The sequence below is a fragment of the Fistularia commersonii genome, chromosome 21, assembly GCF_037954325.1.
Source record: "Fistularia commersonii isolate RoL2024-O1a breed Wild chromosome 21, RoL_Fcom_v1.0, whole genome shotgun sequence".
NCBI lineage: Eukaryota > Metazoa > Chordata > Actinopteri > Syngnathiformes > Fistulariidae > Fistularia > Fistularia commersonii.
Window position 1 is genome coordinate 7,975,569 of NC_141304.1, and position 16,144 is coordinate 7,991,712.

Here is a 16,144-nt window from a genome sequence, read left to right on the forward strand (position 1 = left end):
AATTGTTACTTTGAAATGAAAAATATACAAATCATAAAATCCTATGAGCCATGATATTTTGAATACCTAATACCTATTTTAGACCGAACCCATCCTCTTTGATATCAGGGTTTCACCGCTTCACATGAGATAAACAGGCAAGAAAATCCATATGTATTAAATACTGTAATAGACACTATTTCTGAAAGGTCTGTTGCATTAATACTCATCACATTTCTCCTGTTTTACTCATAGTGGCCTTTTTTATTTTGTCTATTGGAAACTTTTCTTTCAGTAAGAGTTCTAAAAGTGTTGCCCGCAATTGATGATCATCAATTGAAATTAATTCCCAAAAGGACACGTTTATTTTTTGCAAAAGCTGGACACAATATGCCCACTGTGTTGCACTTCCTTTCACTTTGGTTTGGCTGCTGCCACTCAAAGTGGTGTGCAAGTTGTATCCATTAACAGCTCATTTGGTTTGGTTTACATTGTAGGTCTTTTAAGCATTTCTGTTGTGGCTGTATTTATTTTGGAATCTGGAGGTTTCTTTCCCAAGAACAGTATTTAATTTAGCTGTTTCACTTTTTTTCAGCAGAAATTAGATGCATTTAAATATTGAGTGACTTATTGCTGTGCTTTTTTTCTCACTGAGAGGCCTAATTTATACTGGAGGTGTTTTAACAAACTAAATTATTAACTTTTCAGAACGCTGTGAACAATACTTTGTACATTGTTGTCATATTAGAAACAAAGATGTTCTTGCGTAATGATCGGTTATGAATTCAGCATGCCAAAGCCCCTTTTACTGAATAGATTTGAAAAAAAAAGAAAATATGTGTCGTGTTTTTTTTTTTTTTTGTAAAAGCCTTTAAAGGAATCTTAATTTCTTGCATATCATAAAGCTTGCTTTGCTCACTTGCGTCCTCTGTTGGCCAACTACATGCACGACAATTACTGGTCACCTAAAAAAAACGTCACACAGCATTACAAAAATGTATAGTTGTTTATTTGTTTAATAATTACTGACTTAATTTAGTTTTTTGAACAAACGATTTTAAAGTCTTTACAGTGCTCGGTGCAAGTGAGGGGGAATTTTACACTTCATCCCTGGTGAAAGCTTCTGAATCTGAATAGTTTCCTCTGATTTATTAAGTATTTAGAAATCACCGTTGATGTGTATGCTCGTGTGTGCTTTCGTGTGTGTGTGTGTGTGTGTGTATGTGTGTGCACACGTGCGTGGGCGCGTGTGTGGCCGCCTGGAGCCACACCGCACACAGCTGGTGGCACAGCTGCAACGTCTCGTCCCAGCAGTGTGTATTCTTAGCTCTCTCAAACCCAATAAGTGAAATGAGATTAGACGACACACACACACACACACACACACACACACACACACACACACACACACACACACACACACACACACACACACACACACAAAAGCCCAAACCTCAACCACCACCCACATACAAGTGTAATACTGTGAAGAGTGGTTTCTGAAGTCTGGGTTTTTTATTAACACACATGTTCATAGACCATGGCCACTTGGCTCACTTATCTCTTTTAATCCCCTGGGGAAGTCAGGGTTGGAAAATTAATTTGTCCTATCCTTTCTGACAATGTAATACATTTTATTTCGCACATTTAATTAAAACATCAGATTGACGTGGAGTAAACATATTTAAAAACGTTACTTTTAATGTCTGCTGTTTACCCATCTTTTCTTATTCAGAGACCCAGCTCGACATCATTGGTATGTTTGGAAACATGTTGTGTTGAGAATTCATTATGATTTCAAATAATGTTCTGTGAGTTTTTATCAGCATTGAGCTGCACGACTAAAGTTTGCACTAAGTCACCCTGCAGCAGGTTAGCGAGGTCAGCAAAGGGGTGGACGCATCTGATTTGGTGGTTGCTTGCTTTCTGCCTGATTATGGTCTCGTGTAGCATTTAGCCTACTTTTACACTTTACACAACATTTACATTCTTCATCCTATGCTCTTCTCATTGTCTCTTTTGCTCTCTATTCCATATTTTAATTCCACACTTGACCATCGCTTCTCTGTTTTTCTCGTTGCTTGTAACCCCTTATCCATATCCACCTGAACTACTTTAAGTGCTTGGATATTAATCTGGACGCACAACTTCTCAGTCTGCTTACTCCACTGTGCTTTATCATCTCTGAAACCATGATTATTGTTGCTTTATTTGTTGTTTACATTTTTGTAATTCAATCTAATCCAAATGTCGCTATACAATTGTCTATAGCAGGTTATATCACCACAATAAGATGGATTGATGCCACCATCTGACGAGTACTGTTTCATTTCATTGTAACAGAATTGATCTTTTAGAAATGTATTGAGTCTGAAGCAGTTTTTGATTATAGTATCAAACTGTAAAACTCTACTTTCTCATGTCAAAGAACATAAAAGGTACAGAAGAAAAAAAAACTTTCCAGCAGTCAATGATATCAGATCACCATTGAGTTGTACTGTGTTTTTGAATTTATAATTGTACTCTTTCTGAAGCTGCTTCAACACAGAATGAATGAATGAACGTGAACTCGAAATGCCATGTTTCTAATGGCCGCAAAATCTTATAAAGAAACACTGGACATGTTTGTGGATCTTTTTATACACTTTGTACCGTAATTCACTCTGACATATTTGATTTGGAAAACTTTTGGTGATCCTCGCTTGTCTTGCAGTAAAAATAAAGTCCTGTGGGTTTTCGAAGAAAAGTAATTTGCAGTGATGACTGAAGCAGGTTCGAATGAATACACAATAAATACAGCGTGTTCAGTCTGCTGGGTCTTTTTTTTTTTTTTAATGTGGATAATATTCAGATATCGTCTTGCGGGCCATCAGACCAGGCTCAGGTGAGGCATGTTGAAGAGGACAGTCTCATTATCCTCCCACAAGCTTCCCATCAATCAATCATGTATTGCTGACATTTGTCATATTATTTGGGATTTGCTGGTTTCAAATTCAGACGTTTTGCAGTCGAGCTTTAAATAGCCAGCTGACCGCAGAAAATTTGGTTGAGAGTGTGACAGGGAGAGTGGGGTGCTGCCAAGAAGTGTGTGTGTGTGTGTGTGTGTGTGTGTGTGTGTGTGTGTGTGTGTGTGTGTGTGTGTGTGTGTGTGTGTGTGTGTGTTGGAAAGGAGTAGAGAGGGGGCAGCCGAGGAGGGCATTGGTGAATGGCTGTGCTATTGCATCCTCCCAGGAGACCTCTAAAACACACACACACACGCACGCACGCACGCACGCACACACGCAAGCAGACACACGCAAACACCTTAGCAGCTGAACCCGCCTCCTCTATCCCCAAAAAACTCCCATCTCCCTGCCATACCTCTATATCCTCCGCCCCTCCGCTTAAGTCAGCACACACTCTCCTCTCTGCGCCAGACGCACCGAAACACGGCGGTGTGTGTGAATGTGTGTGTGTATGAATGTGTGTGTGCGGAGGGTACCCCTGACGTCCAGGATCGTCCCAGACCCGCGGGGAGAGAGGGAACCGGCGGAGGAGGAGGAGGAGTAGGGGGAGGAGGAGGAGGGCGGAGGAGGAAGAGGAGCACCATCAACCCCGCCGCTCGCTGAGCCTCCGCTCTTTTGGACGCGCCGCGGAGAAGGAAAGCAAACAGACTGATAAAGAAGAAGGGTGCGATTCAGACCCGTATTTTTAGCATCCCTCGTGTTGCACCCCCACCCCCAATCCCCCCCCACCCCCAATCCCCCCCTTGTCCTCTGTGAGCGCGGCGGGGGCACGGGACAAGGCGGGCGGGCGGACTGACGGATTGACCGCCAAGCTGCTCGCCGCCGCACCACCGTGGCCACTGGATGCCGGGACGATGTCATAAGCGACCCCAGTCCTCCTCCTCCTCCTCTTCCTTTTTTCTTCTTCCTCCTCTCCTCCATCCTCCTCTCCTTTCTCCCCTCCTCCTCCCACCTCATCCACCCGCCGTCCACCATACGGGATTATTTCAGCCCCCCAGAGCGCCTCCTCCCTCCCCCTCGAGATGACAGAGGATTTCGCCCTGCGGTGCGTCCTGATGCTCTGCTGCGCGCTTCTCTCCGCCAACGCGAGCAACTGGCTGTGAGTTGAAACCCGCGCACGTTTCGATCCATTGATCGTGTGTGTGTGTGTGTGTGTGTGTGTGAGAAAGAGAGAGAGTATTTGTGTGCGCGTGCATGTGTGACAACTTGCGTGCGTGTGTGTCCCGCCTCCGTCTGCTCCGCACTCCTGATTCACCTGTCCCTTTTCCTGCCCGTCCGCTCAGCTTCACCTTCCCGGTTAACCGTCCACACGCACACGCATGCAAACACACGTGGAGACACAGACACACTTTAATAAACACAAACACCGCCGCACCTTTTTGTTTGAATGCGCTTCAGTTACATAACTTTTGCACGTTTAGGTAAGAACTTTTGCCCAATATTTACTTACGCTCTAGATGGGTTGTTTTTTTTTTTGGGGGGGGGGTCGCCTTTTTGCCTTTTTGTGATTAAATCAAATATTAAGGCCATTTGGGATTTATTCGAGTTTTTTTGTACTTTATTTAGTATAATATACTTAACTTTTACTTTATTCATGCATTCGAGCTGTAAACCCTGTATTTATTATAAATGAATAAAATAAAATATATTATTTATTTCAACAACAAAAAGGGTGTCCGGGCGCCATCTAAACACTAGTGTTCCTAAAATAACAAAATAAAGTCAAACCTCTTTCAGGCCGGCGTGACATTCAGTGGGCAGCGGGCACGCGTGGATGCGGACCTCCCACGGAGATACAGAGTCCCGAAAAGTTAACGCGGGCGGGGGGAGGGGGGGGTATCAGTATCCTCCTCGCCTCCTCTCCTCGATGCCACTTTTCTTGGGTCGTGCGTGTGCGTGTTCATGCGTGTCTATGTGCATCTGCCCCGGGCTGAGTGGGAGGCGGCCGGGTCGGGTGGGTTCGTGCATTCCACCGCGCTCCATTTTCCGCTGCCACTCAAATCCACCCACCCTCACCTCCTCGGAGCGAGTGACGCGCACGGTGCGTGAGGACGGAGCTGTTTTGCAGACAAACACCTGACGTCCAGAAACACGCCCCCCCTCCCCTCCCTCCGTCCCCCACTCCACACGCCACACGGTTGTTTTGTAAGAAACCCATCGATCTTCACAACGCCCGCTCGTGGAACTGTCTCCACGGTCGCGCGTTCACGGGCTTCACATGAAGGCGTGGTGGGTGATAGCGGGGCATGTACGGGCAGGAGGCAGGAGACACCGCCGCGGAGCTTCACGGGACGTGTGATGGGTTCCACCCCCACGCACCAACCCCCCCCCACACACACCCCCCGATTGCGCGCAATGTGAAGCGCGACTGGTCCACGCAGAGTCCGAGGGGCGTCTGGAGGAGGAGCCGCAGCTTCCAGGATGCAGGCAGGTGGTCAAGTTGGACTGTCGAAGGTGCAGCACTTCACTGCAAAGAGAGAGATCCAAACTGTTCCGTTTTTAAACTTATACTTGTGCAATAACATACTTATATACAATATGTCTAAATGCACATCTCACTGCCTATCAAAATGATCAAAAACTTAAGGTTATTGATGAGTTGGCCAAAACCTGATTGCACAAGATCGATGTTGCTTATCAGCCATCAAATGGTCGATGACAGAAAATGCCACCGTGCAAAGTAGGCATTCAAATACATCTATTTCTTCACCCCGTCCCATTTGTATTTGCAACGTTAAATTGCTGGTATTTTCTACAAATATTCCAATCATTAGGGATTAAAAAAAAAAAGTAATACCTTTTTGGTGTTAAATAATGTGTTCAGTATTGCATTTTGGGCTGCAACCATTCATATCTATTTAGCTGGGACACCAGATCAGATCGTAATATTAATATGTTAAAAAAAGGAAGCTTTTGGTGATCATTTCATATGCTTTAATTAAGTGGTTATGCAAAGCAGCAAATTGAGGAATATAATGCCAAATAGTTAAACAATTCCAAAAACATCATAACCCACTTATGTAACTACAAGAATAACAACAAAGTGCTCCTGATGTAAACATTTAAATCTTAAAACTGCTTTCTGGAGACTGTTAAAAGGAATCACATTCGCGCTCTCTTTTCTACATCACCTAAGCGTGTTTCGCCTACATTCTGTGCTTTGCTTAACAAAATGTGATGTTTCATCCAAGAGTGAACGTCACAAATCATCCGAACTGGACTCAAAATAAAGGTCATGTCAAAGAACATCCTCAAGTGGAAAATCAACACATATTTATACTTGTAATACTTGTATAATGAGAGGTCTTTTTTTTCATCCGGCCCTTTACTTTTCACTTCAAGTATGTTTTTCGCACATTATAATTCTGTTTTACATACGTATTGTCAAAAGGCCTATCTATTCGCTAAGAGTCAGCATTTGTCATAATGAGTATTGATGTTATAATAGAATTTATTTCACTTTAAATAATGAATGCAGCATCAACATCTAGTTGATAGAGAGAGGGATGTTTAAAGCTGGCAAACTAATTGTTGGATTAAGTTTTTTGACACGAAACACTTCATTAACAACACTCCCCCCAAAAAATCAGTTAATAAATGAGTGCAAAATAAAGGAACAGACTACTTGTATATTTAACTGTAATCCCGGCAGAGGTCAACTTTCATGAACTCTCTCCCAAATACCTTTGCTAATGAGTGATATTTATTGAGCTGGTTGTTTGTCCATTACCGCCTTCCTCCACTTCCTTTCCTCCCGCCCTCTTTTTCTCCCGCTGACTCTGCTGCACCTGCAGGCTTACCCCAGGTGTCTATGTGTGTGTGTGTGTGTGAGTGTGTGTGTGTGTGTGTGGGTGATGTGTATGCATGATGTTTTTGCATCTGTGTTGCTCTATGTTTGATTTTGCAACTTAATATGTAAGTTGGCAAATCCCTCAGCAGTGGCACCACTCAGTAATTAACACACTGGAGAGGAATGAGAAGCCAATTGTACACACACACACACACACACACACACACACATAAACTCAAACATGTTTAAAGGGAAGTTGACTCTGTGTCCTGTAATCAAATCCGGGATCTGAGGAATGACTGTCACATTTTGGGCTTTGCTTTGGACCATAAAAGAAATGTAATTGCTTTTTTATGGATTAAGTGTTAAAGGTGTGAATGTTTCATTATTCAAACACTAACAGACAAAAGAAGAATTTGGCCCCATGGGGCCCGTGCTTTTGTCATGTATGCGGTGGGTCTCACCAGCATTTCCAGGCCACGTGCTGATCTTGTGTAAAGCATAAAGGAGAAGAACGATGAATATTAATCTTAAGCTCACACGCGAGTGATCAAATAAGAAGATGCCATAGAACGTGAAATCAACAAATATTGCACAAGTATCATATTTAATTTGTTCAAAACCAAAACCTTAAGAGTTGATTATTAAAATCGTAATTCGATGTATCCATTTTTCAGCCAGAATTATCAACACATAACCCTCCTATCACTTACACCAAAAAGAGTTTTTCTACCTAAAGAATATATTGATAAATCAAAGACAAACCAAAGAGAATGTATTGTGATCTACTGTCTAAACTGGATACACAATACATTTTCTGCCTCTTTGCATCTCTTCCAGTAAATGATTTGCTCTATAAAATATGGAAAATATTTAAAAGTCTTCATCCCTTGTCGGACTCAGCCGAGTCCATAAATGGATAATCTGTGTTGTATTAGTGAGGCTAAAGCAGGAAATGAGGACGTGATGCATGGTATCAATAAATAGATAAGTTATAACAGACCGGGCTAATGTGTTTTAGGGCTGTGTCATGATTTGGTCAGGGCAGGCGGTAATTCACGGGGAAAGAAGACAAACTCTAGCTGTAAGTCAAGGCTTGGGGTGTCAAGTCAATGCATGGCTTCGAGATTTTGGTTTTCTAAGCATTTCCTGAAATCTTTTATTGCCATTTTAATATATTTCCCGTTGATGTCAGACTGCAAACCTGAGCGCTTATAAGCCCTTTGATACTGATTCAGCTCAGCTGACGGACAGAATGCAGGTGGTTTAGTCATCAGAAGCCAATTTATTATTGACGGAGCTGCCGCCACGCAATGCGGGAGTAAACTTCTTTCTCTCCTTCAGTGTCTCTGTCGTCCTCACACACACACACAAGGAGCAGACGTGACTCACTCAGGCCAAAAAAGTACCAAGTTATCTTGTCTTTGGGCAAGTCATGTCAAGTTGCTGGTTATGTCAAGTAAAGTTCAATCCTTATTATGACAGGTTAAGTTCCTTTAACTTGAGAAAAAAACACATTGCAGTTAATCATTGTATGTGTTCCAAAAACTAAGAGATGAGTTTGTATTTAATCTTTTCCTGTCCACTGACATAACTGAAGTAACGACTTAGTGTGATGAGCTAGACTGTCACCATAGTGATTATGATTATACTATTGACACAGATGAGATGCCATGTCTCGAGTAATTCAAGTCCAATTCATTGCGATCCAGACACACACAAAGCTAATATTACTATATATATATATATATATATATATATATATATACGTGCACATTATGTATATATATACACATTTTTTGTGTCTTTCTTATTTTAAGATTTTATTGTCATGCCAGCTAGAATTGAGCACCAATTTCCAATAGTTTTTTTTTTCCATATCTAAATCATATATTAAACACATTCTTGGAAACATCTGATATTTCACATTACAGAGTTTAATATTGCACCATTATCTCTACAGTTTGTGCATTGATTTCACCTCTGGATTTTTCAGCATGACTGTTGAATCAAATAATAGTTGTTTGATTTTCAATATAACTGTGACCAAATTAGAAATAAGCACAGAAGGTTTTGAATAACATAATAATGATATAAATTGGCAAAGGAAGGATTATATCTGATTCCTGAACAAAGAAAAGATGAAAATCAGAGTTGTTGCTATTGTATTTTTTAGTTAAAAAGTAGCAAATCTGATTGTGACGAGGGGTTGCAATCCACATGTATTTGTTTTAGAAAGGTCATCCCTTTTAAAGCCTTGAGAGATTTTTGTCTTTGATTTTCATGTACACGTTTACTAAATTTAGAAATAGCTGGTTTGGGAGTGAGTGAAAAGATCCAGGATGTGGGGCCTCATTATATACTATTTATTATCCTGCCCTGCTGAATATTCATCCTCAATTTTCCGTCACAGATAGCTGTGGCTGTGTTTGTGTGTGTGTCTGTCTGAGCGTGTGTGTGTGTGTATGTGGGTGAAAATACCAGTGCCTGTCCTGGATCACCGTGGTGAGGTGCGAAAGAGACAGCAGCTTGCGGGTAACCAGAGAAAGCAGGGACCTTGGCGGTGTATGCTGGCGCCTCACGCTCCTTTCACACTCACATGGCTGCAGTGAGGTTGTGGCATGTTATTTCCAGCACTCCTGTCACCAGCGTGTTCAATTATTGTGACAAACTGGAAGCTGCGAGGGGAATCGCTTAGGATGACCATTGTTAGTGGCAGGGGAACTCCGAATTTGCTGAGAGACGGGAGACAGGAGGACGTGGGCTTGCGTGAGACATAACACACCCTCTGGCGACCACATAGGAACCCAAACTCTGTGACAACAATGGCTGTGAACAGCTGAGTGCAGTTCTGACTTTACACTTCACCATCTGTCAGACGGTCTTGGCCCGCTGAGCTGATTCCACGACGTGATGTTTCATTATAAAAATGTGTAAATGAATCAAGAATGCATCCCTTCATTAATCTATTACTGACGAATATTCCTTGAACGCAGGGGCACCTGAAGGTAACAGACATGGATTACGTGAAGACCATCAGCGAGTAATTGCTGATGTAATTGCACATCGAGAGCTGACTAACAGTGAAAAATTGGAGAACCATTTTTTTTTTTTTACAGAGGCTTGATAGGTTATCAAGGCCACAACAATATTCACGGAGATATCAGATGTGAATTTAGAGCGGTGACATTTCATCAGAATGCGGTCTAAGGAGCAGTGACATGCTCAAAAACTTGGAGACAAAGCGATGCTTCATCCTGGTGGGTAGCGGTCTCTCCTGCCTCACTGGCAGCCCATCCTTTGTATTTGTGCTTGTCTAATAGCGGTGAGATTAATTATTTACAGAGCTGAGGTCTCGAGAAGGTCGGTAATTAAAAGAGCAAACTGAAATGAAAAAATTGGCAAAAAAAAGAGCTGGCTTGGCCAATTGTTGACAGTCTGTATATTCATTCCATCAAACCATCCTACATCCTTCAACGCTAAACATGCTTTATATTTTCAGTGTTAAGATGGCAGGATAGGGATTTGGTAGAGTGTAAGTTTTTCTTTTGAATGAATCGCATGTCATCAAGGGAAAAAGGAACATTTTCTACAGAAGTGATATTTATTTTATTCTTCATTCGTCGTTAACCATCCATCACAAGCTGATACATTTTAACAGCTGGCTGCAAAGTGAAGGTTTTGGTTGTCACAGTGCGTGTGGTTTTTTGACCTTTTAGTCATGAACAAATTCAATTAAAAATCTTTTTAGTCTTCTAAAACCTCCTTGTATATGCGTGACTATTTAAATAAAATAATTAAATATCTGTTAGTGCATGCAAAAACCACATTGCTTATACAATGGGGAGAAGAAGTATTTGATACACTGCTGATTTTTCAGCTTTTCCCACTTGCAAAGCAGAGGGCTGTCATTTTTAATCATAGGTACTCTTCAACTGTGAGCGACGGAATCTAAAACAGAAATCCAGAAAAACACATTGTATGATTTTTAAGTAATTAATTTGCTTTGTACTGTATGACATAAGTATTTGATACATCAGAAAAGAGAACTTTAGATTTGGTACAGGAACCTTTATTAGCAATCAAAAAATTAAGCAATCGTCTTTGGAACCGAACATTCCTGGTTTGATTCCTGGCTCTTCCTAGTGCGTTGCTGAGCAAGACACTGAATCCCTCACTGCTCCCCTGGCGCTGGTGGACGGCAACCTACTGCTCATGGTTCATCCATGATGGGTTAATTGCAGAGAACGAATTTCCCCACAGGGATTTTCAAGGAAAAATGATTATTAATTGCAGAGATCAGACTTTTCCTGTGGTTCTTGAACAGGTTTGCACAAACTGCCGCAGGGATTTTGGCCAACTCTTCCATACAGATCTCCCTCAGATCCTTCAGGTTTCAGGGCAGTCGCCGGGTAATTTGGACTTGTAGCGCCCGCGAAAGATAGTCCACTCCAGGACCTTGAAATTTTTCTTACGAAGCCACTCCTTAGTTGTGGCTGTGTGTTTCAGGTAGTTGTCATGCTGGTCGTGAGTGGGTGACAACCCAGCCACGACCCATCTTCAAGGCTCTTACTGAAGGAAAGACGTTCTTGGCCAAGATCTTGCGATAAATTCACCTTTATCTATCCTCTCCTCAATACGGTGCAGTCGTCCTGTCCCCTTTGCAGAAAAGCATCCCCAAAGAATGATGTTTCCACCTCCATGCTTCACAGTTGGGACTGTGTTCTTGAGGTTGTACTCATCCTTCTTCCAAACACAGAGAGTAGAGTTTAGACCAAAAAGCTCTATTTCTGTCTCAGACCACATGACCTTCTTCCATTCCTACTCTGGATCATCCAGATTATCATTGGCAAACTTCAGACGGGCCTGGACATGTGCTGGCTTGAGCAGGGGGACCTAGCATGCATCTGCAGGATTTTAATCCATGACATCGTAGTGTGTTACTAATGGTTTTCTTTGAGACTGTAGTCCCAGCTCTCTTCAGGTATTTGACCTGGTCGGGCCGTGTAGTTCTCGGCTGATCCCTCACCTTCCTCATGATCATTGATATCCCGTGAGGTGAGATCTTGCATGGAGCCCCAGAACGAAGGAGATTGACCATCATCATTAACATCTTCCAATTTCTAATAATTGTGCCAACAGCTGTAGCCTTCTCACCAAGCTGCTCACCTATTACCCTGTAGCCCATCCCAGCCTTGTGCAGGTTGACAATTGTATCCCTGATGTCCTCATACAGCTCCCTGGTCTTGGCCATTGTGGAGAGGTTGAAGTTTGATTAAGTGTGGACAGGTGTCTTTTATACGGGTAACAAGTTCAAACAGATGCAGTTACTACAGGTAATGAATGGAGAACAGGATGGCTTCTTAAAGAAGGACTAATAGGTCTGTGAGAGCCACAATTCTTACTCGTTGGTTGGTGATCAAATACTTATGTCATGCAATAAAATGCAAATTAATTATTTAAAACTCATACAATGTGATTTTTTGGAATTTGTTTTAGATTCTGTCACTCACAGTTAAAGAGTACCCATGCGAAAAATTGCAGTCATCTACATGCTTTGCAAGTGGGAAAAGCTGAAAAATCAGCAGCGTATCAGATACTTGTTCTCCCCACTGTAAATGGGCAGCTGAAGCAACATTATATAACTCAAGTTTTATCTTAACTACTTCAATCCTTGAAAAGCAGATGAAATAGCATCCACCTTCTTGCTACCTTCTTGCTGACTGACCATGAAATACATGAAAATTAATTAGCAATTGCAAAATTCAATAATAACCTTGTATCTATAAATAATATAGTATTACAAGTTTAGGTGAAAGGCGACATATGGGAATGTATGATTTGACGCAAAGTAATTGCTAAATCACAATACTATAGGCACATATCATTTACATATAATGCAATTTACAATTGGCACCATTTGACAGATTATCTTGTCAGACATAGTTTAATTATTTTGCTGATGCCTTGCTTAACACTGCAGTTGTCAGATATCCAGCAGCCTGTTGCTTATTCATGAAGCAGGAGGATGAGGTTCAACAAAGTCAAACACAAGCCTATAAAAGTTTTGGTCACTTGACATTTTTGCATCTTAATGTATTATAGGATTCCCCGAAAAAGAGGTGTATATTCTCAGTAACAACTTGCTACTTTAAAACAACAGCTAAGATCTACAGATAAATATGCCATTTATCACTTGTTATAAGACTTTGTTTATGAATGAGATCTGCCATCTACTTAACTACTTACCTATGTTTTACTAGTGAAAAGAATAATATATAAAAAAAAATCAGCGGATGAATTTGTTTGAAGAACAAGATATTACTTCTAATTAAAAGCAAATATGACTATGATGGCCGTAAGAGATCATCCCGTATCGGGATTTAATTGACCAAAGACATCAGCCCATCAGCTTTAAAAAGAGACCCATTCGTCGGGTTTGGCGCCTGACCTGGAAATAGATGTAAACAAGCTGATCCAGTATTTTCACTGGCACCCTCCCTTTGCCCCAAGGGCCTAAAAGACGGGACCATTCTGCATGTTTTCCGCTAGCCTGTTCCCTCATCCCTCGGTTGCCGTCTAGCTGTTCATTTCAGCAGTAAGCCTGAAGGATTATGTGGATGTGCATTAGCTCCATCGAAATCTGGTCTGGTTATATTTTTAAATGACAATCAACTGGAAATGACATGGAGTAGACGTGTCTGCTGAGACATCAGACTCTTTGACAAATATTGGATTGAAATTGTATAATTTCTGGATAAGACTGAGGATTGAAATGGAGCAAGGAATATCTTTTTTCTGTGACTGGGTCCCTCTGATGTGCTCATGGTATATATTTGATCTGCGTCAAATCCGAGAAGAAAAGACTGGCTGCTTGTTCACATTTATCTTTTTACTGGCCATTGCCCCTTCCCTTGAATATGTTACCATTATAACGCTTCCCGTCAATGGAGAGGACAACAAAAACACTTTCATTATTTTTATTACTTAATTTATCTTTTTTAATCAGCATTACTTTATGAGTTTGAATTTACTACAGTTGGAAAAACTTGTGGTGCCACCAAAGGAAACCCAGACTCCGTCTCTCAGGACACTCATCTCTGATGTTAATCTGTTTTCTGGCACGCCAGTTGTTGTCTAGAACTCTTTTTGGCACAGCATTTCACTCTCTTGTGGTCTGTAAGAGCTACAAATGGCTATTAAATTGTTTGCGGTTTTAACAAGTCCATTGGGCTTCTCCAGATCTAAAGTATAGACCGGCTTAAGCTCTTTGACAATGATCGATCACATTATGTAATGTTCCAACAAAACGTGTCCTCTCCATTCCCTTTTCACAAGAGTGCTGTTGCTGCACTTGGGCTTATTGTCGCTCAATTGATTTGTGTTCGGTAAAAAGAAATGCAAACAAGCAGGAGCAACTTTTTTTTTCTCCTTACCACAAGAACAATGTTAGCAGGTGCAGACTTATTGTATGAGAGTCCATTTCAAGTTATATTATTGCAGTACCTTAATCCAAATAAAAGCAGGCTGAAACAGTTAATCTTCAATGCTTGGTTCTGTATCCTCAGCCAGGATAGGGGATGGATAAAAGTTTTCGCTCAACCTACAAACGCATGCAAGATACTGTGGACCTAAAATAACAAATAGGAGACGGGCATAAGCAGTTTGAGCCAAGTGCTTTTGTTTTTGTTAAAAAACAGGGTAGATCAGTCAAGTCACCCATTTGAATAAAGTCTCTGCAATGAAAGCATTTTTTTTAATACATTTAACTTTTTTTTCTTTATTTTTATTTCCATAATAACATTCTGCATAAGAAACCTACACCAGCACATGCACTTTGTGCTCCAATCAGTAACTGCTGCATTCTTCTAATGAACTATATCATTGAAGGTTTTACACCTTTTTACCTGATCCGAGTATCATCCCACTCACAAAGTGAAAATAGAAAGGGGTTTTCAAGTAATGCCAGGGATTCTACTCAGTAGTGAAGTGATGAGCACCCCACACACACAGAGGTCTTTATACACGCCAAAATGCGAAGGACACATAGTTTACACATGTGACCGAACTGTGTAAATAGTAAGCATGATCATAAATGGTGGATGTTTAAACTCACCTGCTTTCATGAAAGATTTCAACTCTCAAAGCAAGTTCATTTCCTCATAATTTTACCTGATCATGAAAGTTAAAAAATCCTGTCGAGAAGCTTCATTAATGCAAAAGAATGAAAAATGAATTGATATTGGTAAAATGTCTTTACTTGATTTGCTTAATAAGGATGTCAAATCTTACCCATCTTACCCAACCACCCACTTTGGATCCAAATAGGTAAAAGCATTAACATTGTCAACTACCACAATGGGATTACACATTAATCTGTTATTTATTATCAAAACAATTTGTTAATTCCTGAAACACTTCCATTATAGATGTTTTTTCAATTACTCATTTACATGAAAACATATATGTTGAGTCAAGACACAGTTTCAAACCCATTGTCTTTCTGATTTTTTTTTGTTTGTTTGTTTGTTTTGGTTTGTTTTTTTACCCCCCCTTTTTTTAACTCCCGTTTGAACATTTAGCCAGCAAATAGATAGGATCTCTCTCTCTCTCTCTCTCTCTCTCTCTCTCTCTCTCTCGCTCTCGCTCTCTCTCTCCATCTTTCTCTCTCTCTCCCTCTCTCTTTCTCTCTCTCACCTTCTCTCTCTCTCTTTCTGTCTCTTTTGCTCTCTGTTTGGCAAGCAAGCACAGACAAGCCCAAAGTGAAGGAGAAGCTGGTGGAGAAACTCGAATTTCTAGTAAGCTGGGGTCAACAGATCATTTTGCTCAAATATTGGTGGAGACTAGAACAATAAAACTTAACTCCAGAAACTCTGTGGGAGTGTAAGATGATGTGAAAATGCAACACAGAAAATATTCCTTCTCATAATTTACACACTTTTTATATTACCCCCACAGGAATGTCATTGTGATCTGATGCTATCTCCACAAATTTAAAAGCTAGACCATCCACAAGCTGCTTGCAATGAAAACTCATAAAAGACTGGCCAATATAAACTATTTATCTTAGTCTGCTTAAAATGCAAAACACTTTTTTTTGCTATTCATGTCCTTGAAACATGCAGGATTTTTTCAGTAAAAGAACCAGGGACATGTCCAACAATGCTAAATTCTCATCGAAAGCCAGGATCTTTGGTATGTGGACGGGGAATTTGAATAAAACCAGCAAGTGTTTGGGGTTCACATTGGGAAAAAAAATCATTATTTTAATTACAAATAAAACATATTTTGATAATAACCAGTCTGATAGTAAATCCAAGGACTGTGTCTACAGTTTTTTATAAAAAGGCAAAATTACAGTATTAACTTC

At 40.8% G+C, this 16,144-nt stretch overlaps 1 protein-coding gene across 1 annotated transcript in view; it reads left to right on the forward strand.

Annotated features, from left to right (window-relative positions):
• Nucleotides 1–3,910: 3,910 nt before the first annotated feature.
• The window catches only part of wnt4 (wingless-type MMTV integration site family, member 4), a 29,300-nt gene continuing 17,066 nt past the window's right edge, over nt 3,911–16,144 (forward strand). Inside the window, exon 1 of the mRNA XM_086168389.1 lies at nt 3,911–4,083. Coding sequence (XP_086024515.1) covers nt 4,007–4,083 — 77 coding nt within the window. The 5' untranslated portion in view covers nt 3,911–4,006. The remainder of the gene's footprint in view (nt 4,084–16,144) is intronic.